This window comes from Mastigoproctus giganteus, chromosome 12 (genome assembly GCF_048544385.1).
Source record: "Mastigoproctus giganteus isolate SK-2022 chromosome 12, ASM4854438v1, whole genome shotgun sequence".
In the NCBI taxonomy this organism is placed as follows: Eukaryota; Metazoa; Arthropoda; class Arachnida; order Uropygi; family Thelyphonidae; genus Mastigoproctus; species Mastigoproctus giganteus.
In genome coordinates this window covers 90,329,263-90,355,682 of record NC_143586.1, presented here as the reverse complement: position 1 = coordinate 90,355,682, position 26,420 = coordinate 90,329,263, and the positions used below count along the sequence as shown (strand labels likewise).

Genomic DNA, 26,420 nt, shown 5'->3' with positions numbered 1-26,420 from the left:
GTGTCCTCGTTGGTAGATCTGAATAAATTTTTGATCAGAAGGTGGTAATTTGGTCCATTCAGCCTTCATTTGATAGTCCAGCTATTGATTGCGAGCATGTTGGCTAGCCCGAAGCTAAAGGGTCCAGTTCGTTCCAAAGAAGTTCAGTGAGGTTAAAATCAGTCCTCTGGTTAGGCTAATAAAACTGTACACTTTTGTAACTCGTATCTAAAGACCACATCACCTTTGGCTATTCAGTATGACATGGTCCATTGCTGTATTCAAACAGAAAAGGACAGGGGAAATTCTGACACTACTGCCTGTGTAAGAAGAACGGAATTGTTCCTGGTCGTCAATGTACCATTGGACATTAATTGTCCAACGGTACATTATGCGCCCCACTTATTCACAACTGATTCATTTCTGGTTATATTACTTTAAAGTTAGCAGACCAATTGAATTATAAAGGTGTTCTGTGAATGGTGAACAGTGGCGCACTCCTTATTGATCCCGTTTTCACTAGTTGCAGCAAAGAGACGCATTTGGACTCAACTCATCTTTTTTATTTAAAGTGTAATGGCATTCTTACTAAATAAAGAATCTTCGTGAGAGCACAGTGGCTATAATCACGGACTTTTTCTCAGAGGGTGGAAAAGGTCTGGTTCGAATCCCGAGGAACGTTTAAGGTCTTTTTTCACTCCTAAGTTAGAAGGTCTTAGGGGCAATTATAGAGCAATAGGCAGATATAGAGAAAGCCTACAGGAAGCGCCGCAAGCTGAACACGACCAACATAGACTACCGCAAGGCCTTGGACTCCATACCCCATACAGGCTGATAGAGACTGAAGATTTACAAAGCCAACCCGACATCGGCAAACTTCCTAGAAGCAACCATGGTGAAGGGAAGGACGACCATCAAAGTCAAGAACGTTACGACCACACCGATCCCTGTCAGAAGAGGAATCTTCCAGCCATTTATCCTGAGCCCACCGTGGTTCTGTCTAGCACTCAACACCCTGTTTTTCATGCTCAACAACAACAGGTACGAATATACCCTTAAAGATGGAAGGATCTTTGTGTTCTCACTTATCTCACCCAATGTACGTGGATGATATCAAACTAACCGAGAAGCAACTCCAATAGCTGCTCTGGATCACCAAAGAGTTTAGCACTGACATCAGGATACAATTTGGCCTAGACAAATGCAAGCCCATGAATTACATCAGGGAAATCCAGACAGCCGGAACTACCAGCTGAAGACCAGTGATGGGATTGAAGTCATGACACAGGGAGAGAGCTACAAATATCTGGGAATGATGCAGGCTCATCAGTTTAATTACAAGGAGATCAAGGCCCTCTTGACTGAGAAATACCATCAGAGAATGAGTAGACTGCTAAAATAATCTGAATGGTGGTAAAATGTCAGAGCCATGAACACCTACGCAGTCCTAGTACTAACATACTCCTTCAGGATCATAGACTGGATCAACACAGAGCTGGAGCTGATTATGGGATCCACGAGGATAATGATGACTAAAAGCCGTGAACACCATTCGGAGTCAGTCATCGAGAGAGTGACCATAGCTCGGAAAAAAGGATGGAAGGATTTGACAAATCTCATTGAACGGAAGAAGGAGATTAAGAACCTGAGGGATTACTTCCAAGAAATTACAGCGCCGATCTACCAAGCCATAGGGAAGACAAACAAACGGCACACACCACTCAACCTTAACAGGAGACCTCACTCACATAGACAGAAAAGATGAGCGAAGAAGACACTCCATGGCACACACTACAATGAACTTCCTCAAGATTACATATATAAATTGACTTCGAACTTATGGCTCAAAAGCGAGAGGCTCTTCCTCGGGACCGAAGGATTCATTCTCTCCAATCAAGACCAGGTTATCAACACCAGGAACTACAGAAAAGACATCGCTGAGGATGACACATGTTAGTGATGCCATTTGGCCCAAGAAACAATTCAGCACATCACAGCGGAATGCAGGGTGATCATCCAGCCGGAGTACCCTCATGGACACAACCAGATCGCCAGAATAATATATCAAAAGCTAAAGCAAAAATTCGAGTTGATCAAAGAAAGTGTACCATATTACAAGTACGATCTCCAGACCGTACTAAAGATCTCTTACTCACAAACTATACTGCGACCTCGTCATAATAACGGACAAGACGATTCCGCACATCAGACCAGACATAACCCTCGTTGACAAGGAAGAAATGGCTGCCTGCGTTGATCGACATAGCTTTGATAAAACAAAGCAAAACAACAATAGTATCGCCTTCCACCGGAACTTGGAGTTTTTTTATCCAGCAAAACAGGCAAACTGACCACTGACTGTATCAGTTCAGAGACAATATGTCGATAACTCATAGCCTTAATTACTTTGCGGCAAAAACAAGGACAACTAAAATCATCTTTAAACATTTTGCTGTAGTCCTCTTTGAAACTGATTCTACAAGGTCAGGTTATGTTAGGCGTGTGTTAAACGCCAAGGTAACTAAGGCTATGAGGCGTCAGTACATCGGGTATAATTTTGGATTCTACAAGGTGTGTACAGTGGTGCATTCTTTTAAGCGATTGCTCTTCAGGACTTTCGTATTCGTAGGCAGTTGTAGAAATACTTAAAAATTCGGCATACTAAAAATTCGTAGACTTAAAAAAATTATTCCGGCTAAGTAAGTCCTAATTTTAAGGCACCGATTCATTCTCAAGAAATGTATTATGCCCAGGATTACAAGCAGTAGTCTTGGTTGATGGCTATTTTGCTGAGAACGATTTGAAGAGCTATGTCTGATGGACTTGATGTCTCATGCAGCCCTTCAAGTTAATTTAGAAACCGCTGATGACCGATTCTCGTCGTGTTTTAAACAGATCCTGCAGAATTTCTGCTTACGGCTTAAGATGAGGAGCAGATTCTTGTTGAAGGGGATTCGGGTGCATTTTCGAGTATGGGGGAATGCTTTAGCGGTATCACTTACTGTGTATTCCTTTGTTTTCTGTTGTCCTTTTCTATAATCCTTCATTTGGATTATCTTGTGAACATTTGTCTTGTGGTTCTTGAGACTTGACCAGCTTGAGGCACGGTGAGTAGACCATGTGGGTGTAGACCACTAAGGAGTGGCCTCATTATCTTGAAGCATTTCTTAAATTCGCCATCTTAAAATACAAGACATTTCAAGATGGAGATTGTGAATCGAGTCCAACGGCGAGAGCGATGTATTAAATTCATAAAAGCATACTTCGATGTAACCGGGGCTGCTCTATGCTAGCTGCCAATTAATTGGCACCCTTGAGGAACCATGAAATCGGCGCCTCCAATCCAAGCTAGATGTAATGGAAACATTTTGGTTTTTGACTCGGTTATTGCTTATCAAAATTTCGGGGTAGCCCACGTTGAACCAAACTCTCAAATTAAAAAAGAATTTGGTCCAAATATTATATATATTTTCAGTAAATAAAATACACGAAATAGCAGTAAATTCTCAGAAGTGCAGAGAAATTAATTAAGTCGCATTCTCTCTGACCACCAATGGGGACTGGAATGAGGATATCTTTATTTATTTTATATTTTTACATCTTTTTCGTTTTTATTTTTTAAACTTATTTTTTAACTTGAATTCGAACTTTCTAGAAGATTGCCTAATTCGACTATATGGACAGCGCCTCCTCGAACTTGGCGCCTTAAGTGACCACCTAGTTCGCCTATACAAGCAGACCGCCATTGGATAGAACATAAAACGCTAAAAATGTAACCGTTATTTACTAAATGGGAAGGTCAACTAGGATGGGACAAATTGAAAACATACTGCCGAATATTGGATTAGTTTCTGCTCTCAACAAAAGGCGGACATGTCATTGGTGTACAGTGCAAAGTTTCCACGTGTATTTGCCGTGCTATCGAAAGTTAGAGGTAAGTTTCCGAATTTACAAGTTCTGTTAAGATGCATGATGTGATGCTGATAACCATTTTTAATAGTATTCACCGTATAGTGCAAGGAAGCCAAAGGCTTCTGCTGATAGACAAGAAAATACAAATTACCTGCTTCCAGATAACTATCCAGTTGACATTTGAATTTATTCAAACTGTCAGCCTCAATTACCCTTGAGGGAAACTTGTTCCAGCTATGAACGACTCGCTGGCTAAAGGAAAACTTGATACTATCTAATCTAAACTCCAACCCCTTTATGACTCCTAGTCCTAGAATAACAGTATAACAGTGAGAATCCCACCTTCATTCATTTTATTAGTCCCTCTTAGAGCCTTATAAACCTCAATCGGGTCATCTCTGAGGTGCCTGGTTGCCAATCTCTGTAGACCACATAATCGGTGTTTCCTCATACGTTCGTTCTTTTGCCCATCTCACCATGCGAATTGCCCGTCTCTGGACCCTTTGAAGAAGCTCAATGTCTTTTTTCAGTTTCGGTCCTACAATTGCCTTATACAGTGGGATTACGACCTCCCTATCTCTGCAATATAACGTTCGACAAATCATCGATAGGACAGCATGGGCTCAGAAAGCTTTATATCTGCTCACATCGTAACTCCCAGATCCCCCCTCCTCTTCCACTGTTTTCAGTCCGACTTCACGAAGTGTGTAATTCATTTGGGAGTTGCTATTCCACAAGTGTAAAACCTTGCATTTAAACATAGCTGCCACTTCTCTACTTCTCTGACCATCTTTGAAGTCTGTTAAAGTCATCCTGAAGGAGTGCTGCTTGGTACTGATCATTAACGAATCTGCCAATCTTTATGTCATCTGCAAATTTTGACATCATGCTTTCTATCCCTTTGTCGATGCCCTTTATGAAAATGAGAAACAACAGTGGTTCAAGAACCGATCCTTGAGGGACCCCACTCTTGACGTTACACCAATCAGAAGACTATCCAGTATGTTTCATTCACGACAGTATTGTATCTTACAGTTTACCTTTAAAAATACGAGGTGTGTTGAATGCGTTAAACAAACCGGATAAGAAGATAGTTTTTGAGCATGAATCAGTTTTAAAAATAAATTGTAAATATCATAGGAAGTTATGGAGACTTCTCCCTAATTATTATTTAAAGAAAGTTTGGAGTATGCGTCATCACTTAAAAATTTTAATACAGAACTTCAGTAGGCTGTTATCCAAGCAAATATAAACAAAAAATTCGTTAGCACAAGAGATAGTACTTAGAACCTCAACCAACCCTACTGAATGCTGTGTCCATAAAATCTTCCATCAGAACTTGTTAGATCTCAACAACAGTAGACCTTGGAACTCTTGAAATTGCTAAATTACCCTAGACAATGGATTCACGGGCTTCAATCAGGAGATAGGTGGATCCAACTAAGGTTTCCTCGATGGATTCTGCACACTGGCAAGTTGACTTACACGCCAATCTCTATTTTCAGTCAGCTGGTTCCATACATTACCAAGCAAGCCTAAATCCAAGCACAGTTTAGTGTTAATGGCCGTTGAGCCGCAACTGTGGTGAGTACGATTTGTCTGAGTGCTTGACCACTGAACGATTATCTGTACATTACGTTTATTGGCCACCCTATAACCGAGTGGCAACAACATCACAATTTCGAGGTCGTAAAACTGGATAATCCCGAAATTTATGGCGCATTGGCCACTAAGGTCATAATGGGCCAAGTCAGGAAGAAATTAAGAAGTTAATGGTTAAAATGAAGAAGATAGTGGAAAAATCTTCCATTAGAAAAGCTTATGCCTTTCTAACAGAAGTTTTTGTTTTGTTACGTTAAATGAATTCAACAATATTGTACTGCTTAGTGGGGAGGACTGATTTTCCATTCAAAACTACGAAGATTTCTCGCTGGTTCAGAAGGCGGCGTTCCTTTAACAGCGACCCAAATCGCTTCCTTTGCATTTCGACCTTTAACATTTCGAATGATCGCAGTTCCCCTTAGGTTTGCAGAAAAGGCAAAAACAAACGATAATTCTCACAATTACTTCGTTCGGGTAGCATCTTTTCTGTATGACCGGAACAAAATCCTGGACACAATGTTTCCACCCCATTCATGTTTCTTATCTCTCATCTTTCAGAATACGGAAGATAAGTTAGGATACACCTACAGATTTATCTATTGATCAATGCAGTTTTTTTGATTAGACAAATTACGATATCTTAATTGGTATCTATTTTAATCTAGTGGGTTAAAGGATGGAAGAGACCTTGATATTTGCTTTCTTAAAAGCTTAATAAACAGAAAATTAGATTATTTTGATCGCTTAGTAAATGATCCCTTAAACAGTGAGATGTTCATAAAACTGCTGCCCAATTTAAGACTAATTATTCTTATTTCAACTTTCTCGATAACATCTCGATTAGCAAGTACTTTATGTATTGATATACTCTTCCTTAAGGGGAGAAGCAACTTTTTCTACATTTCTTTCAATTATGCGTAAAAAGTAAAGTGCAGCCATTATCAACCCACTGCAGGGTGGAAGCCTCCTCAACAATTCATGCTGAGGGAAATGGACCTTAATCTGCCACGCTGGTCCAGTGTGGGTTGGCAGATACATTGGATTTATTTGCTCAACAATCTGTTTATTTATTTATTGTTTATTTATTGATATCATAATCACAAGAGCAGTGTTACACTACAAATAATAACAATAAAACAGTTTTCCAAATTGGCTTTAATAACAGAAAACATTATTTCACAAGGCAGTTCAAACTTAACTGAAAAAGATAAAATACGCTAAAAGGTATAAGAAGTAAGTTTAAAACATTTAGAGCTTTAAGGTTATATCTAACAAAAATAGCTAATAAAATCATGAGAGTAACACTTACGTGTACTTTTTATACAAATAAATAAGATAAATGTTTATAATAATAGGTTACTTATTAGTAGTGTAACACGAAAGAATTTTTCGTAGTCTCACGAGATCAATATCACGTGAAGGACTTTTATTGTGGTTCTTGATCTTGTGTGTGTTTTGATGTTGTGTTTGTGTGGTGAAAATAAGTTATTAAATCGTATTGTGTGTGGCCATTATTCAATGTTTACTTCAGTGTTGGGTGTAGCTTAAGTTCATTCTCTGTTACGCTCGACAAGTGTCGGGCTTGTAAGCTATCATATTCCGCATACATCAGCGTTTGCACGAGGGTTGTCCTAAATGAGAAGTACGTTGATGTATGCGCAAATTATGTAACGTTTCAGTACGCTAAACGGAAGTAAATGTTCTCTCTTTAGCGTATTAACGTTACGATTATTCGAATTAACTTTCATTGCGCCGACGAAAGGCAGATGCGCGGCCATGTGGTGAACGAACGCACACACGCAGTCGGGTGTAGCATTTCTGTAACACCGCACGCAAAAATAGAATAATAAAATAAGGGGGCAAAAAAATGGATTTGGGAGAAGAAATGCAGGCATTCGGCGAATGCTGGGCAACGTGTGGAATGCGAGCTAACCTTGGATGCCCGCTTAAGGAACGTCTTTAATCGCATCCATTCTCCACTGGGTTACCCGAACGAGCTTCTAGTTGGCATATCAAATAGCTCCTTCCGTCAGTTGCCCTCCCAGGATGAACTTGCTTCGGGCAGCTCGTACAGACCGTTTTACAAACACATTTAGGCAAGCTATTCGCGTGCGGAAAAACATGATATTCTCTCTCTCTCTCTCTCTCTCTCTCTCTCTCTCTCTCTCTCTCTCTCGTTCGCTGCGTTTATGGACATTGGGTGCTCTTCTGCGAATTACTGCCGGATATTTTCCGAGTATTGGGCGATTTTTTTCTTTCTAATTCGTGACCGCTTTCCTTTTGAGGAAATAATCACTTATCACCCATTTTGGGCGTGTTTCTTAAAGATGGTAAGGGATGATATAAAAACAAGAATTGCTTCTTTTCGCAGAAGAGAGAATTGAATTAGGCGTTTAAGTTTATCCCGAACATGGAAAAGTGAGGAGAATACAACAGAGCGGGGATTTCTCCTCGGAAGAGAACGAAGGTGTACCGGGATTTTATTTCAGCACGGTCCCCAAAACAAACCGTTTTTTTATTTTAGCTTTCTCCAGATCAGAAATGATCGAAGTATCACGAGCACTTTTGTAAATATTCGGCAGTATTCATAAAATGGGCGTACCTTTTTTTTTTTTTTTTTTTAAAGAATAAAACACATTCGCTTTCTTAGATGCCGAGACAAGCCAGAATAGATGAGTAGACCCTGTTGTGCATGCAGTAGTGCCCCGCCTTGCCCGGACGATCTACGAATGGATGCCAACTTCGGTGTAGATGTACTCGTTCGACGGGGCTGCACTTTAGTGCACTTGGGAACGGAAGAGCGGCACCCCCAAAAAATGTTAGTGCGCGTGCGTGCGTGTGTGTGTGTGTGTGTTCTGAAAAAAAACAACAACAACAGAAGTCGTCCAGAAGCCGAAGCACGAGCTAGTAGGGCGTAACGATCGATATGATCTCGCCATACTGAACGCTGTACGCCATATCTGGGATGAGAGTAATGGGGAGAAGCGAATTATCAACGAAATAATTCGTTCGCATTGTGACGAGGGAATGACACACTGATTTATCGCCTCGGCATGAATTCGGGCGCCACATCGCCACCATAAACACCTATATTAAACGAAAGGCAGCCAGGAAACAGTTTGTTGCTTTTTTATTCTTTCTCTCTCTCTCTCTCTCTCTCTCTCTCTTTATCCTTAGTGCTGTGCGTGTGTGCAGAATTATATGCCGACTGTTTAGTGTGACAACGTGATAGTTAGCGGTGATGCGCCGGCACCATCAGTCAAAACACGATCTCCCCTTCGAAGGAGCAATCTTCGATTGTCGCTTCCCGATGGGGACCGTCAACGGCACACGTGAGTTCGTAGGAAAATCCCTCTCCGTACGGTTCGCGAAAAATTAAAAAAGAAGCGGATTTTGTTTATAGTCGTTCCGAGAATGGCCAGAGTCGTGACGTCATCGTAGGGATTCGAGTGCAGCGCCACCGCTCCGCCGACAGCTCTTTCGGAGTAGCGCAGCAGTGGCGACTACACACTAGTATCAGTGACAGCAGCGAGGCACGCTGGTGGTGCCGGCGGCATGCGTGTACCGCTACACACCACTACCGCTACGCGCATCCGGGCCATTCGGCGGCCTGCTAGTTAGCAGCAGCCGGTGTCTGCGCGCTCTACTGTACGCTCGCTAAAAACAGTTAAGCCTCTTTCGGCTGCTCCGTTCCATGCAAAGCTGACCGCCGTCCTCCGAGCTGGCTCCCAAATTCTTATCAAAATTTCCAGGTTACAGTTCGTCGAAAAGTGGGGGGTCACCCCCGTGCTGCGGCCGCGTCATGTGGAGATCTCTGCCGTGCCTGCGGTCAAAAATTTTAGGCGACCCTCCTCCCCTTTCCTCGGAGGACCTAAGATGGAGGCGGCGCAAGCGGGGAACGGCAGCCTGCTGGGCAGCGGTGGCGACAGCAAGCACGCGCTTAATTTACTAAACCAACAAGGTGACACTCACGTCACCGGAGTCTCTTTTGTCCCCTCCTCCAGGTCGCTGCCTAAGCTGAGCAGCGAGGAGGCCGGCGGGACGGAGGGCAACGGACCGCAGATCCCGTCCAACGCTCTGTCCTCTCCCTCAGCGGGACACTTCGAGCCCATCCCACACGACCACGACTTCTGCGAAAGGGTGGTCATCAACGTCAGCGGACTCCGGTTCGAAACGCAGCTGCGGACACTCAACCAGTTTCCTGACACCTTGCTGGGAGATCCGACCCGTCGCATCCGCTACTTCGACCCGCTACGGAACGAGTACTTCTTCGACCGGAACCGACCTAGCTTCGATGCCATCCTCTACTATTACCAAAGTGGAGGACGATTACGACGGCCCGTTAATGTTCCGCTGGATGTGTTCGCCGAGGAGATTAAGTTCTACGAACTTGGTGAAATGGCCTTCAACAAATTCCGGGAAGACGAGGGATTCATCAAGGAAGAAGAGAGGCCTCTGCCTAAGCAGGACCTGCAGAAGAAATTATGGTTGTTGTTCGAGTATCCAGAGAGTTCCCAGGCGGCACGGGTTATCGCCATCATCTCCGTCGTTGTCATCCTCCTCTCCATATTCATTTTTTGCCTCGAGACTCTGCCAGAGTTCAAACACTACAAGCTGTACAACACCACCAACAACATGACTCGCGTGGTCGAAGATGAAGTGCCCAAAACCACCGACCCTTTCTTCGTCATCGAGACAGGTTGTATTGTTTGGTTTACTTTCGAGCTTCTAGTGCGGTTCCTTGCCTGCCCCAACAAGCTGGCTTTCTTCAAAGATGTGATGAACAGCATCGACCTCGTAGCCATCATTCCGTACTTCATTACCTTGGCCACGGTGGTGGCCGAAGCCAAAGCCGAGGAGAATCCGGTTCCCCTGAACGAGCGGGCCAGTAACAATCAAGCCATGTCTCTCGCTATCCTTAGGGTCATACGTCTTGTCAGGGTATTCCGGATCTTCAAGCTGTCCAGGCACTCCAAAGGACTGCAAATCCTGGGCAGGACTCTTAAAGCCAGCATGAGGGAGTTAGGATTGCTCATATTCTTCTTGTTTATTGGCGTCATATTGTTCTCCAGTGCCGTGTATTATGCCGAAGCCGACTCTGAAAGGTCGTACTTCAAAAGCATCCCGGACGCCTTCTGGTGGGCTGTGGTGACCATGACAACGGTAGGCTACGGTGACATGCGGCCCGTAGGAGTGTGGGGTAAGATTGTGGGGTCGTTGTGTGCCATTGCCGGCGTGCTAACCATCGCTCTTCCAGTACCCGTGATAGTTTCCAACTTCAACTACTTCTATCATCGGGAGACGGACCAGGAGGAGATGCAGTCTCAGAACTTCAACCACGTGACCAGCTGTCCCTACCTGCCAGGGACAGTTGGTACCAAATTGAAGAGGGACTCGCTTAGTGAATCGGTCTCAGACATCATGGAACTGGAAGAGGGTATACTACTGACCACAGATAACCAGCAGAAAAAGCCCAACTGTAATCCAGGTCATAACAACAATGTGAATACTGTTTCTGTAGAGACGGACGTATGACATTGATGAACCGCAACACGCAGCTTTTTTTTCAAGATGTATATCCTTTCGACAGACAGGTAAGACCACTTTTTCTTTATTATCACTCTTCTTAACACTCTTACGTAATTATTTTTTTCTCTCATGTGTACACGATACAAAACAGTTTGTGCTCTCTTCTGATCAAGTAATCTGTTTGTAAACGAGTCCCAAAAACCACTGAGAAAGTTAAACGGATGTGATTTCACCACCACAAAATTCTTTCCTCCGAAATATTAGGTTGACACCACATTAATTTATAATAATCTACCATCTTAAATTAAGGTGTGACTGCCAATTGGACTACGCCGTTACATTTTTCGACACGTGACAATTTTTCAAAATAAAGAAAGGCACCTGCCTATAAAGGAATCTTAAAAAAAGGCAGCTTTATTTAATATTCTGTTAATTTAATATTTTACTGAAATACAATTCTTTAAAAGAATTTTGATATTTTATATTATATACATTTTGATATTTTATACGATGTCAAATACATTTATTTATATTTTTTTAATTATGTCATTTAGAAATATTTTTCACACCAAAAGTTGATTTATATAAGTTAAATACTTATTAAATGAGAAATGTTTGTCTCACAACCACGCATGCTTCTCCCACGTCAGTTAAAGAAATCAGAAGCTTTTTATTTCGATGATAAAAGCAGTTTGGAAGATGAAGTTATCAACGTGCTAAAACGCACCATCACTGACTATACGAGGATGTAATAGCCGCTCATTTTCTACGTGACGTCATTATCGCGAGCCCCTGCCACACAGCAGAATCCTTTTAACTTATTTGATGACATCCAACGGGATGCAGGATATCCACATCTATTATTGAACGTTTATATCTTTGGATCCAGCCATATGCTCTCTTTTAATCCATCCGTGTTCTTTCATCACTAAGCCAAATTAAGAAGACGCTTTTTAATAATTGCTGTCAGCTGATAATGGCTGTCTTTTCACACGTAGTTCCACTGGCATATGGTTGCCTTTCGCTTTTGGGTTTAAAAAAAAAAAGGCAACTCCCCTTCTGGTCTTCCTCCCCCACTATATTGTAGATCCATTGCAAAGCTTTTCGTAGGTATGACAGGAGGAAACTTACCTTCATGAACTGTGGTGTGTGTGCATGTAAGAGGGCGCAATCTCCGTTTGTTTACTGGGTCACGCAATATCCTTTATTAATTCTTCATTCTATCAACCCCGCCACAGGTTTCTTATTCTTTTCTTTCCAGCTGTCGTCGTGAATGTTATAAGGTACCATCTTTTGCAGATTACAGCTAAACGAGTTCTTACTTTGGCTCCCCATTGCTAGGAACTATTTGCTGTAGCGAATATTTTAAATGGGTTTGCCACGGACGTGTAAAGTGGCACGCGGCAAGCCCGCAGTGGATCGATAAAGGGCTATCACGTTAGTCAGTTGACAACAAGGCTTTCTAGATCCGTGTGTTGTTAGGATGGCCTTGATGATACGCCAAATCTTTTGCCACAAGATACAGTATAGGCAAGCTGTTAAGTCCACACCACAAGTTGAAATGATGAAATCAACGAATATCGCAGTGCACACACACATAAAGTTAAGACGGATTGCACGAGGCTTAATTAGTTGACCCGTTTTGCTTTACTCGAGGGCAACACGAAATGTTAATAAACATTTACGACCACTCTCATTACAACGATACATCGCATTGGGTATCCCAGTAATCCAAACACCAAATTTGTACAATACACGCCATCCATTGCATTGTACTAGGCCATTGTACTCGGGCAGCCACTCTTTATGGTATTGGCACAGTAGAAAATACTTTAAAAACATAAAATAATGATAATAATCCTTTGTTTGAAATTATGGTTAGATTAAAATATATACATATACGCAAAGAATATCTGTAGCCTGAAACAAAAGGAATTTACAAGGATGAAAAAACTCCAATTGATAACTGGAGTTTTTTTAAAATCTTTTTTCGGAAAATAACTGACCAAACATCTAAGAAATACTTGGATGTCTGGCAAGCAACATCAACAACAAATGTTTGGAGATTTTGATGACAACGTTCAATTGGCGGATGAATTGTCTTGGAGTTCCTGGATGTAATTTTTAACAACGTTGTGGTCTCTATCCACTATCTTGAGGTGTATTGCAAAGGCCTGGCGTGGCCTCCAATGTCACTGATTTAAACCCATGCGATTTTTATCTCTGGAGTTATCTCAAAGCAATTGAAGATGGAGATGGATAAACATGGAAGACATATTGAAAATGTTATGGCATGGATTTTAAGCGTTAAATTCTGTTTCTTAATATTTTATATTCCTCAGATGAATGAAATGGTATGATGAATAAAAGCCACTTACCCTGTGCTGGTACATTAATTAACGGGTTCATGGATAGAAGTGAAAAGAAGATAAGAAAAAAACGAAAGAAAGTATCTGACTATAATACCAGGGTTTGTGTTAAACAGTAAGTCTTTGCAAAGATTCCTTCTGGTCTTATTGTATTCATTTATAATGTCTCCTTGGGATATACCTATTGATCTTTTAGAGAAGTACGCCTTTTTGTTTAATCTGATGTTGAGAATCTATTCTGAAAAATTATTTACAAGAAGACTGACAACAGACTGAAGACGTGAAAAGAAGTTTCAAATAAAACTAGTAAAGCCGAAGTCGAGACTGTGTCAAGGTACAATGCATTTGTTCAGAAATTCAATTAGTTGGGAATTACAGAAGGATTTTCCCAAGATCTTTAGAATGCTTGAGGCAATTGAGATAGATCTTAATGAGATTTGAGTGATACTTTTATATTTCTGATTAGGAAAAGACTCTTAAGTCTGCACCATGAGTCTGGAAGAATTAAAGCATCTATTTAGAATTCTGTAAAAGGTATCTGCAAGGAAGCTCGTGATGTGCAAGACAATTCGCTATTGCTGAGGCTTTTAAAGAAAATTAACTGATTATCTTAATCGATATTTTTTTTCCATTAAAATTCATAAAGGCTATCTTCAAGAGCTGAATCCTTCCGCGAAGAAAACGCGAGTGTTTCTTCATAATCTGAATTAAGATCTGTTGCAACCAATTCTTTTCCCATTGAGCCTCAAAACTTAACGCTCAATGGGAAAAGAATCTCAACGGCCCTTTGGTGAAAATTCTTTCACTACTTTATGTATATGAGATAAAGGAAGTGAATGCTCGTTATTTCAGCCTGTTGAATTCTTTAGTGAAATTTGAATAATTAACTCTGTTGATAACAACAGGTTTTCTCTAAAAATTTTATACACATAGAAAATTTTTCTTTCAAACCTCCTGAGACAAAATAGGTTCCATCAGGGCTTTGATAAATTAAAGATTCCCGTTAGTTTGGACATGGATGGATTTGCAAAACATGATAGCGGTTTTGGTAGCTAGAAAAGTGTCTCGTGAATATATAGAGCGTCTAAAATGTTCAACAGAAACATCTGGACGAGTTAATTCATTTTCAACTTACATCAGGGAAATATTTAGTACTGAAATCGTGCACCATCAGATCAGAATTTATAATTGTTGAACGTTGGACTAAGTTTCCAACAAACAATCTACATCAAAAAGGTATCCATAAATAATCTCATGAAGATGCAGTTTTGCCCCCGCAATGATAATAAAACACGATAAACGTTTTATTATCGTAAATAAATGATAATGATAACAATCTATCTAGATTAGCAAGAATTAATTTACATTCTCTTTTGATTATTCAGCCTTCTAATTTTTGTTACAAATGGAAAAGTTTCTGGAGATCTGGCTGGCTTTTGTGATGCAAATAAAGCCCTAGTTCTTACATATTTGGGCCAAGACATGTTAGAAATCCAAAGAAAAGTTTACCCCAATATTTTTTGAGCTTTATAAATCTGGGTGTTTTCGAATATAGATGAAGCATCCTTTCTTTTTCTAGAGATGAGACTGTAGATATCTATAGATAATCCAAACTTCTTATGCCTAAAACTGTTAAATGCAAAATTAATTAAGCTTAATCCCCAGTTCAATCAAGTAGCTGTCTAACAGAATATCTTTCACTTACCTTGCTAATGTAGATGGCTAATCTCTAGTTGCTTAAACAGGATAAAATCTCAGTTAGTGACTTAGCGATGCTTAAATAGGAAATCTCTTTCTCTAAGAATATTAGAATAAAGCAGAGACTTATTCTTAAGAGATTGGAATTTTCAATGGTGCTGTGTGTTCGGGGAATACGCTTGGGTATTATAAAAATACTCTCACCATAAGATCAGTTGGACTAAACAAAACTTAATTCAGGAAACATTGTACTTGGATTCATTTGTGTATGCGTGCCAAGATTAATTTCGGTTAAAGGATTATGTCGGATAACATCACAGAGTGGAAGAGTCAGATTTGACCTCCAGCTGTCCCAAACAGGTTTACTGTGTGGAAAACTAATTAACCGTATAGTAGTTGTTCATTAAATTAAATGTTCGTTGAGCTAAATGAGGATGCGGTTCTGTATCTTCGCTGTGGGTGTATTTGAGCATGTTTTCAGAATCGGATTTCAAAAGGGCATCAGTACGATGACAAACGCGACCGGTTATATGACAATGAAGGTGTAATTACGAACCTGATGCCTTGGATGGTGAGCGCAAATTTTGAGGTAAATGTTGTTGTATTCAAAGGCAGATAAAAGCATCCTTTGGAAAGGAGACATTTGAATTTATGAAAGATGAGGAGTAAGAATGATATAGAGCCGTAGTCCCAATTTGGATACCATTGATAGCATTTTCTCTGCTGAAATTTTCAGTTGAAATACTCATCCCTGATGGAGGTAGCAATCTTGTCTTGTAGCTGTTGCATTTATTTCTGAATCCATCTCCTTTTTTGAAGTACCATTAAAAGCCAAAAACACTGCCTCAGCTGTGGTCATCTGTGTGTTGAGTCTATCAGTGACGAATTTCAAGAAATATTCATTAAATAAATAATAAAGATTATTATTTAATAAATATAAATAAAGATTTTTAACAAATTTTAAAAAAGTAATGCATTTTATAAATGTAGGTCTTTCCAAAATGCATTTCCTATACGTAGTCAATCTCGTGGACTTCATCGAAATGCCTAAATAAGAAACGTTTCGCTTACGCAACATTCGTGTTATTACATAACTGTAATCCCAGATAGATACATGAGTCAAGAGATAATCCTGTCACCAGTGTGCGTAATCGGATTATTCTCTGGTCAGTTTTAAGCAAAGATGTTGACAGTTGGACTTAACCTCTGGAAACCTAACTATTCTCTTTGAAATTTGATTTATGGGCGTCGATTTACAACTGATTCAAATCCTTAAACACGGAATTTTAAATACGAGGTACTCTTTGAGCTGTGAGCCAATCGCAGCGCCATCTTTCAATGCATATGATTTTAATTACCAAAGCTCGTTCTGTTTACAGTACATAGCATTTAATTAGAATCCTTCTAGATACCTAATCTTCACTTTCATTTGAATAAATTTAATTTAAGTTCAGACTAGCTCATCTCTTCGATTAGTCTCGTATAAGTTATCTATCGAAGCTTCAGCTCGTCCAATATACATCCCTATAATATAAAATGGCCGACTTTAGAATGATTACATGGAATTTTCTTAATTATCCTGAGGAAAGAATCATTGGCTCTTAGTTAACCCTCTGGAGAAGGGTCTGTTTGTTTAAATTCATATCGAATTAATGAAGATAAACCACCTGTTCATAAATGCTTTGATTACCCAAATCAGAAGCCATTTGTGATCTTTTTAATGAAAATAAAGATCTAAAATGATCTTTATTTATTAAAAGTAAGGTAATTTCAAAGAAAGAGTTGCCAAGTATTGTTGAGAGGTTTGTCCAAAGTCCAAACACACACAGAATAGGTAGATCTTAGACATGTACAAGTTTTAGGAACAGTGATCACTAATGAGTAATCTAATTGTCGTTTGGCCAATGCTCAGACCTTTTAAAAGAGCCCCCTCCACTCTCTATATTATAGAAATGTCCAAGAGTGGAACCACAAAAGTAAGCTGGATTAGAAAGTGTAAAATAGATAAAAACAGGATGAAAAGAGCGCTTAAATTCTACTGCAAAGATGTTAAAAAACAAACTAGAGATTGACTAAGTTTAAAGAATGAGAAGTTATCCATTCCAAGATGATTGGCTTGTTTTTTGTAAGGAAAAGGAATCGTGAAATTTTGCCGAATGATGCAGTATGTAAAGGGAAGAGCTGCCAAACCTTATGCGAGAATAAAATCTCTGAGTTGCAGACACTAAAACCATGTAATACAATGCCCACAGCGAGTGATATTTCCCTTGAGGGTATCCCGTTAGATCCTGGCCGCAAATAAGGTCGCGAGCAATACTTTCTGCGCGCCGTCAAGACAACTGAAAACTGCCTGTTGACCACATCCGAAAGGTAAACACCGACTTTTCTTTCTCCCTCTCGGCCATAATCCTGTAGGCCCGATGGCATACGTGAAACGCAGAGTGGAGAAGGAAGCAGCGAAAGCCCTAAGTGAGAAAAGTAAGTCCCACTTCTTCCATCGTTGAACAAACTTCGGATAAGGAATGTTTCTGAGAGGACAGTTAAGGGAGGACATCTATCCATAAAGTAAAACTTTCTTTGCTTAATAGAAATCTTAAGTTAAACTACCTGAAGGAAAGAAACTGCGACCTGAGACCGCTGGAGCAATTCCCCAGTCAATAATTAGTGGATCAAGATTAATTTGTGATTTGGTATTAGCCTTTGAGTTACAAAAAAAAATTGAATTCATTATAAGGAACACATTCAGTTTCAAAACAGAAAAAATGCAGCGCTTCTTTTTAAGGTCTCTGTCCTACCCCTCTTTGGGAGGCGCACTATAGCTTATGCGCCACTAAACACCCATAACACCCTCCCCTCTTTGGGCTCCCTATAGTAAGAAGTCTATCAGAAAATCTGAAGCTCAATCGAAGCAATATATAACTTTTTATATACTGCTTGCTTTGATTGCGCTTCAGATTTTCTTTTCTTAACCTTTAATTGTTCTTCTCTTTTCGTTTTTACTGTGAGTTGGCTCTTGCATTGTGTCTTTTTGTTTTATACTTTAAGTGGAATGCCTGATCTTTTGTGTATATTGGATAATAAGCAACACACCATCCACAACGATATATTTTTAACTCTACCACACATTTTGTGAGGGAAAAGTTGCTAAGACGATATATCTCTGCATGTCTAAAAGGGGTTCGTTTCACAACTGTTGAACCTTGAGCCACAATTCATCTTGTTAGCAAGATAGCACATTAGATTCTTGTAGAATATCTAAACAGCACATTCATTAGATGATGGACTGGGAGAGGGTCTATTAAGAGATAACCACTTAGAATCTCAGAGTGACATGTGATGATTCATTTTGGGAGATTGAAGAGGAAAATATTTCCCAGCTGCGGATAACACACATTAAAGAACAAAAAAAGACAGCAATAAGGGACTCTTTTGCCTTTGAGACTGAAGAAAATTAATAGAAGTACTCGAACACTTATGGAATTGTGTGGTGAACGGATCACAACATACAAATATGCTGAAATTTAATTTTTCGTAAGAGATTTGGGATGATAGTTTACGTATATGTTCGTTATATCTTCGAATAGGGTGGAAATTGAGGTTTTTTTAAAATTTAGCATACAACCTTTAGTTAAGACATCGTGGGACAGTGTGACATATGTTCGTGGTTCATCCCGGATTTTTTTCTTTCTTTCTCTAAAATCACAATATTGAAATCTACCGAAAGACTTTTACTTATAAAAAGAGAGAGAGAGCATCGGTTGTTTTAGTAGTGAGGGGAAGAAATAGTCTCTCGTGCATATGGACATTAAATTCGTCGTTAAATACACTATTGAGAAAAATTCAAAGTATTCAGAATTCAATTTATAAGGTATGTTTATTATCTAATTGATGACTACTCTTTTGTAATATATATATATATATTCACTTTTTAAATCATTAAAAGTATGTTCACTAATACCTGCAACCCTAACGTTTTAAACAAGCGTGCAAAAGCTTTGCGTGCACTAAACAGATTCTTATATATATATGTATCATCTTATTTATATATCCACACGAATTCTAAACACGTAAAAGTACACGATGAGTCGCCATTTTAGGGGTGTGTCCTTGATGACGAACAAGCACGCTGATGCTCTACTGCAGCTATATTGTACGGGCCATCACACTATTGCTACGTGTACTTGCAGTGTCCGCGATAAAACGATTGTCTTACAAAAGAGACCTTCTATCTTTCATAAAATCAATCGAACGGGTGATGCTTATTTCACAAAAGAAAAGTTCTTTTTATTTGTATTTCATCAATTTTATCCACGTTTTTCTTTTAACGAAACTTAAAGGTCCGAAGTTTGTTATGCTCCTAAAACTTCTGCATTACTCCATCACCATTCTCTCTTCACAGAATTCGATATCTGACTTGGCAAAAATACAAGAAAGTTCTCTTTGTTAAAAGGAGGTTTCCGTGCATGTTAGATATCACTAATCAGAGACTCATAGGTACCGTATGTAATTTTTGACGAAAGGCGTGTTTTATGTAGCACGCTGAAAAACATCTTTAGAACATGTTAGTAGCTTGTGTGAGCAGGAAAAGGTACTTGAGTTATGACAAAATAAGTTAGCAGAGACAGCTGAGATATCGCTACCTTCCTGCATGTCACATTATCTTTCACACAGCTTATAATCACTTTGTAGGCGAACATGTTTCCTGATATTAAACACCATTTTTCTTCTTAAATAAAATATCTTAATTTTTTGGTGAAAACGTACCACTGCGCAACCTGGTTAGCAAGTCTGGCCTTACGCTTTTTCTTCTATCGTATATTAATTGCAAGTATCGTTCTAAGTAGAGTTTTAAACGATATAATGGCTGTGTATTTGGAAAGTTATATAATCTTGTTTTAAAAATATTTATTTAAAATAACATGAAATTTTTAAATAAAAGAGAAAAATTATTCTCTTTCTCCATCTTGCACACTTTTGATTTTAACAAACTTGTATCCAACAGAAATATTCTTGGTTAGTTATCAAAGTGGTGTTGCTCTTATCATAAAAGAGTTGTATATTATATATTTACAGTATTTCGATTGGCATTCTTATTTTTACAAAGCACAGAATACAGAAATTGTCCCACAGTTTTGTGCAGTGGTGTATGTCACTGTTGTATTTCAGAGAAAGTCGTTTTACAGGGGCAACATAGTGCATGGCTAATAATGAATCTGCGAGTATTTAATTCTATTTAATTTTAAATGCAATAAATTAAACGGGAATGTATATTACCATTTATTTTGTTAATATATAGCATTTTAATCTGATTTATGTCATCGTTGGAAACATTTAAAGATAGGATAAAATCCGAAAGGATATACGAGATGTTTATCATTTTATGTACATTTTTTAAATAAAATTTATATTATTCATCGCCTCCCTGTAATACATACACTTAAAATAAAAATCGATTATAGATGAGTATTCTAAAGGCCTGACTGATATTTTCTGGATGCACAGAAGATAAAGACCAGCGCTTCATTGAGATATCTAAATCTAAATTATTTTTTTGAAATACTTCATACTTTCTAAATGACTGGAAAATCAAATATTATTTTAGGGGGGAAAACGGCAAATTTGATGAATAGAAAACACTATTTTCAGCATGATATGCTGATGACGTAAAAATCAATAGTTGCGAAAGGTGAATTACGCCTTGAGCGCGCTCTGCTGATGAATAGAAGGTTATCCAATGTCAAAATTGCTTCAGATATCAAGATAAGTATTTGACTGAGAATAGCAGCGCATAACGAGGGATTTCACTGTCAGCATTCATCTGTACAAAAACATCGCTTCTGGTAGATTGAAACTTTTCTTATAGACTGAATTGGTGCTTCAATTTTTAGAAGTCAGTGGAAGTATCTTGAGTTATGCTACATAAAAGAGATATAAGTTCAATGGATACTTAGGGCTAAAGTGGTTGGTTTTGATTGTCTGGAAGCTACGTGCAATCTGTGTGTAAAAATAAAGACTGTTTGAACATAAAAACTAACTTTCCTTGTTAACGCATCCAGTTGTTACTAATAAAAATCAAACTAATTTATCGACAAACTTTTGAAGATTCCACAAGATGGAATCTTCAAAATCATTTCGTTGATATCACTTGCATTTCAGTTGAGGAAATTTGTGTGGATTTGGAATTAGTTACGACTGGTTACTGTAATGCTGAGTGCCTTGAACAGCTTTCTCCACATCTGTTTTTAACAGCAGCTACTCAAGGAATTACTCGTTGTTGAAATCAAGCTGATTTAACTGATTTTGCAATATTTTACTTGTAATGAGAAGAGGAGGAGGAAGATAATTCTAAAATTAAACTCATAGCAATTGACACATTCTCTTCTAAATAAGCATGAGAATTTTTCGGAACTCGAACCGATTTTCTGGCATCAAAATGCAACGAACTGTTACTGGCACTGTTTTTTGAAGCTATACGCAAGTCACATCGGCTGTTCCAACACCCTATTTCTCATCTTTCTACTAATCTATTTGTTTTTAGGACGCCTATAATCAAGTGCATCCTTTATGCCGTCCTACCTTTAGTATAATCGTGTGCATGATAAAGTTTTTATCCCGATTTTCAACTAAGTGCGTCCGAAATTAAAGTGCTGTGATAGGTTTGTATCAGGACAATATTTCATACCATTAATATTTTGAACAAAAGTAGTGCCAAGGTTGTAAATGGAAAATAAATGTCTGTCTAGGTTACCCCCGTCATTTACGTTTTTGATTCATTATTCTGTAATTAAATTCTGAGACCAATGAGGCACACTAGTGGCCGTACAGGGTTCCTTCATATTCAGCTTGTCATCAATCAATACGCTGAAGGAATTCTAGTTATCTCGTTACACTTAATTTGAGAACACTACCTTCGAAAAAAAAATTAACATCAAATGTAGTTGAGAATGAGAAAGCATTACATTAATAATCATCAAACTTGTTGTCATCTTTGGATGTTCGTGGCACATTAAGGGTAGATTGGTTTTTAAGCACAGGTTCGAAAAAATGGACATATTCTTGATGCGTCCAGATTTTTCGAAATTTCATTAATTCGTAATTAATGAAAAACCCAAACTCGGCTGCCCATAGGAGTAGGTGTACGAATGCGTTATCGCTGCTCGTACTCTTGAGTAAATTGAAACAAGTACATGTTTATGCAAGCAAAGATATTTTAAGACCATTAATGATATGTATTTGCATGCACTTCATAAAGCTCTGATATTAGTAATAACCTAAGAATAAAAGAATTTATCATTTATGCTATCTCTGTAGTGAGTCGAGTGAGAGCAGAAAGGGCAAAAAACTTCCGAAGCTCCTTATCCCACCTGTAGAAACAGCACCCTGCACCATCATCTGTGATGGGATTTACTCGGCATATCCACTTTTAGATGGAGCATGTAGACTTTTATTCCAAAATCTTAAGATGTACTTTTCAAAAGAGTCTTATAGAGGACGGCTATATCTGGCGAAGAATTCAGTTATGAATGAATCGACTTACATATTTTTGAGGCTTTTGGCTTATCTTATACAACTGGAGAATCTTTCAAAAATTCGGATTACAATATGGATGAAATATTTCCATTTGATCTTCTCTTTAAAGTTTTTATTGTATTTTTTTTTCACCAAGATCCCGTTATTACACGAATAATAATTATAAAACTTTTATTAAAGTTTTTTTTAATAAAGAAAAAACATTTTTTTCGGTTTAATACTTATCTGAAAAATTCCTCGCTATTATTTCGCTGATCTGTTCGGATCAGACAGAATTTGTGCTGAGGCAATGCGATATGAATTTATAATTAATATATTTCGAGTTATATATATATATTTGAGATGAGATCGAATGTATGATAATCAGAAGCTGTCAGCGAGTATTTAGTTGTAATATACGCCTTTCGTTTTACCCATTTCAAAAGCCCTCCTGACTCATAAAAATACTGCTTTGTCTGTGCGTGTGGAAAAATCCGGATGCCTTAGAGCTACAGTTCACGCACCTTTTTACTTGACGTTTATTACTTTTATCATTAGTTCTGATCTTGTTATGGTGTTCACGCAACTTAAAGTACGTGCTGTCGATACAAAAGCTTTTTAAGAGCTAACGTTCCTCTGCGCGATCCTTTTTGTCCTACTTTCATTCAGACACTTATTTAAAATACCTTTTAGATAGTCTTGATGAACGAAAGTCACTTTGCACCACGAATTTCCTCACTAACGTATTTATTCCGGTTCTTTGATAACGACCTTAATAAAAGCTACCCCTGCCCGTCTTACGTGCGCATATGAAGCTAGTCCGTCAGCTGCAGCATAAACTACCTCTCGTTATCACGTTACCCGACCATTATCCTCGATACAGATTGCGTCATCTGCACAGTATTCGTTCGGATGCTTTAGAATGGATAATCGAGATTCGGTTCCACGTTTTAGCCTTTTAAGTTTAATCGGGCTATTTGAGAAACTGTACATGGAGGACATTTGTTACTGCACAACCGCATGAAACGCTTACAAGATGCGCACACACATACTGCTTTTTGATTTACACAATCTTACATGCTTATCAATCAATTTCACTTAGCTTAATTTATATACAAATTTGTCTTCATTGGATATTTATAGTCCTGGACTTCGTTGGGTATGTAATGAGCAGATCGCGTCCATTTTAAAATCCAACTGAACTTCCCACAATAAATATCAACCACGGAGTTACGAACACGCTGCGTTCGTAACTCCGTGGTTTCGAATACCTCTGGACTGCATTGACCCGACAATGAAGTTTGACGGTATTAGGGTGATGGTCTGAGACCATTGATTGTTTTGGACAAAACCATGAATTCTGAGCTCTGTAAGTCAAAATGTTGGACTGGTCACCCTAGAACCCTGACCTCAAACCTACTGAGAACCTGTTGGATGAATTGCATCGTTGGGTGCCCCTATGAGGCGAGATTGTCCACAAACGCAACCAAATTGGTCGTCATTTTGACAGCCGAATTATAGAAAATGTCGGAGGGCATTTACAAAAAAAAAAAAAAAAAAAAAAAAACTGATGGAGAGTGTACCAGAGATAAAGGCTGAAAGTTTTATTCGATATGCAGCTGTCCAGATATCAAAGTTTGCTGCCAGTTTCAGGGTCCGAATTCGCTAATAATACTACAGGAATGATCCTGTGAAGTAGTGATCTCTGTACTTCAGCATACGGGTTTCATCCTTGCAGCAACCCGGTTCTTCTTCAACCAGTATGTAGGATATTTTACCACATAAAAACAGGTCTCTCTTTTTGTCCATCTTTGTGTTTTAAACTTCAGATGGTAATTTTTCACCCGAAATAGAGAGATAAGAAAAGAATTCTCTAAAATCGACTTTGCACGTACGAATTATCGGATGATCCTTTATTTTTTTAACTCAAGATACTCCAGCAGTGTTTTTTTCTTGGCCTCAATATTTAGCTTTATTGTCTTTTTCCTGAAAAATTCTAATGCTTCTTTTCTTATTAGTTGGCAAAGATCTCTTAAATGCTTTTGCAAGTTGTGAGATCTTAAGTTTCTCAGAATACGTTGTCAGCTTTCAAGATAACCGTATCTGTACCGTTTTATTGACATTTCTAAGGAAAGTGCGCAATTTGTTTGGAAAGAGAGAGAAAGAGAATTTATTCCATCGTTTTATTTCCACAGACTTAAATAGTTTACTGGGTTTTTGCTAAAACGTTTCTCGCTTCGGAATTTTTATATTTCGTAATTCGACATTCCGATTTGATAGCAACGTAGAGTTTCCTTTGTTTATTCTTTTTACAAGAATCGCCGACTCCTTTTCTTGTATAAGTCTCCTAACTCAGTGAGGTTGTTGACCTTTAAATAAATCTTTAAACTTCGTTTTTATTTGAATTTTATTCGTTGTACTTTAATGAAAATTTTACATCCTAAAAATTAATAGCAAAAATGCCTTCTTTTACAGCTCGTGTCATTATATGATTCATAATAGATGTTATTTCTAAGTATTGACATCATCTCTTGTGCTTCCTTCTCTGTGTCAGTCTCGTTTTGGTCCACTTCTTCACCCTTTCCATTCATTCACCATCTTTGCACTTCGGCAATCTTTTTTTCCGCATTCTTCATAATTAATTAGCCAGTCTTAATTAGCCTCAGAATTCATCCATATTATTAGAAAAGCTTTCTTCATTTTTGCTTCGATGCTCTTTTATTCATTCCTTATAATTTTTATAGTCTGGATTCTTTATAAACATCACTCTCCTTTTCGCAATGTTTTTCTATTGATTAATCAATCTACAGTTCTGTCCAAATGCCTTCTACAATCTTTAGCAAAGTTTATCCCGTTTATTATATTTTGTTTATCTGGTTTCCTTTCACCTGTTTATTGCGCACTCTTCGCTTAGTATAAACCACGTCTTGGTTTCCCGTCTGCTTCCAATCCTTTCGCCCTCCCATCCGCAGATTTCCTTCTACACAAATATTCTCTTAAACTAACAATAAACCCCCTTTCAACGCATATTTCATTCCATATAACTAGGCTTCAACACACACCAAGTTTGACTTCATTGGCATAACAATCCCGTGCCAGACGTTTTTTTCCAAATGACTGAAAAGATGAAAATTAGAAGGGGCAAGGTCGGGACTGTGTAGTGAATGGACAAGCACGTTCCATTCATGGCACCTTAATCAAATTAGTGTGCAAACAACAGTATAGATTTCGTTCAACAAAATGTCCATGAATCAAATCGTCAAGTGCACCTACTTGACGCTGTATAGCCAGCATCTTTATTCCTGACTCATTCTTTAAATGTATGGAAAGTAAGCTTCTAATTCGTCGTCTTGAATTCAGTACAATTTAAGATTATTGAAAAGCATAAGAAATCAGTCAGAACCGATCGAATATTTCACTTTCAGCCGAACTTAAGAACTAATAGAATTTAATCTTGGACACTTCTAAGATTTACTGGTAGCAATTAAAGATTTAATTATACAACTTCCAAACTTTCTGCACCAGGGAAAATATAAAGTACAGATTTAATTAAACTTAGGAAACTGCTAGCATTTCTGTGTATAAGAAATACAAATTAAATTCGATGCAAAGTATAACGAATGGTACAAATATTGTCTTATTTTGTTTTCTGTCTTATTTTATCAGACAAAATAAGAAACAAAATTTAAAGGAACAAATAACTAACACGTTGATGATCCATGAAAAAAACGTATAAAAACTTAAGACTCGTGTTGTTTTTTTTATCGACAAGAAAATTGAAAAACTAACACTGGCAGAATAAACATATTTTTAAAATTCAGA

At 38.4% G+C, this 26,420-nt stretch overlaps 1 protein-coding gene across 5 annotated transcripts in view; it reads left to right on the top strand.

The window, feature by feature from the left end:
- Positions 1–26,420, top strand: part of LOC150077262 (potassium voltage-gated channel protein Shaker-like) — a 325,204-nt gene that overhangs the window by 154,531 nt on the left and 144,253 nt on the right. For 4 of the 5 annotated variants that reach the window (XM_090386062.1, XM_090386059.1, XM_090386060.1 and 1 more), the window contains exon 1: positions 9,067–11,087. In XM_090386062.1, coding sequence (XP_090242188.1) covers positions 9,370–11,028 — 1,659 coding nt within the window. In that variant the 5' untranslated portion in view covers positions 9,067–9,369 and the 3' untranslated portion in view covers positions 11,029–11,087. Of the gene's footprint in view, positions 1–9,066; positions 11,088–26,420 lie in introns of those variants that run through there. The other variant, XM_090386063.1, reaches the window with a different exon arrangement.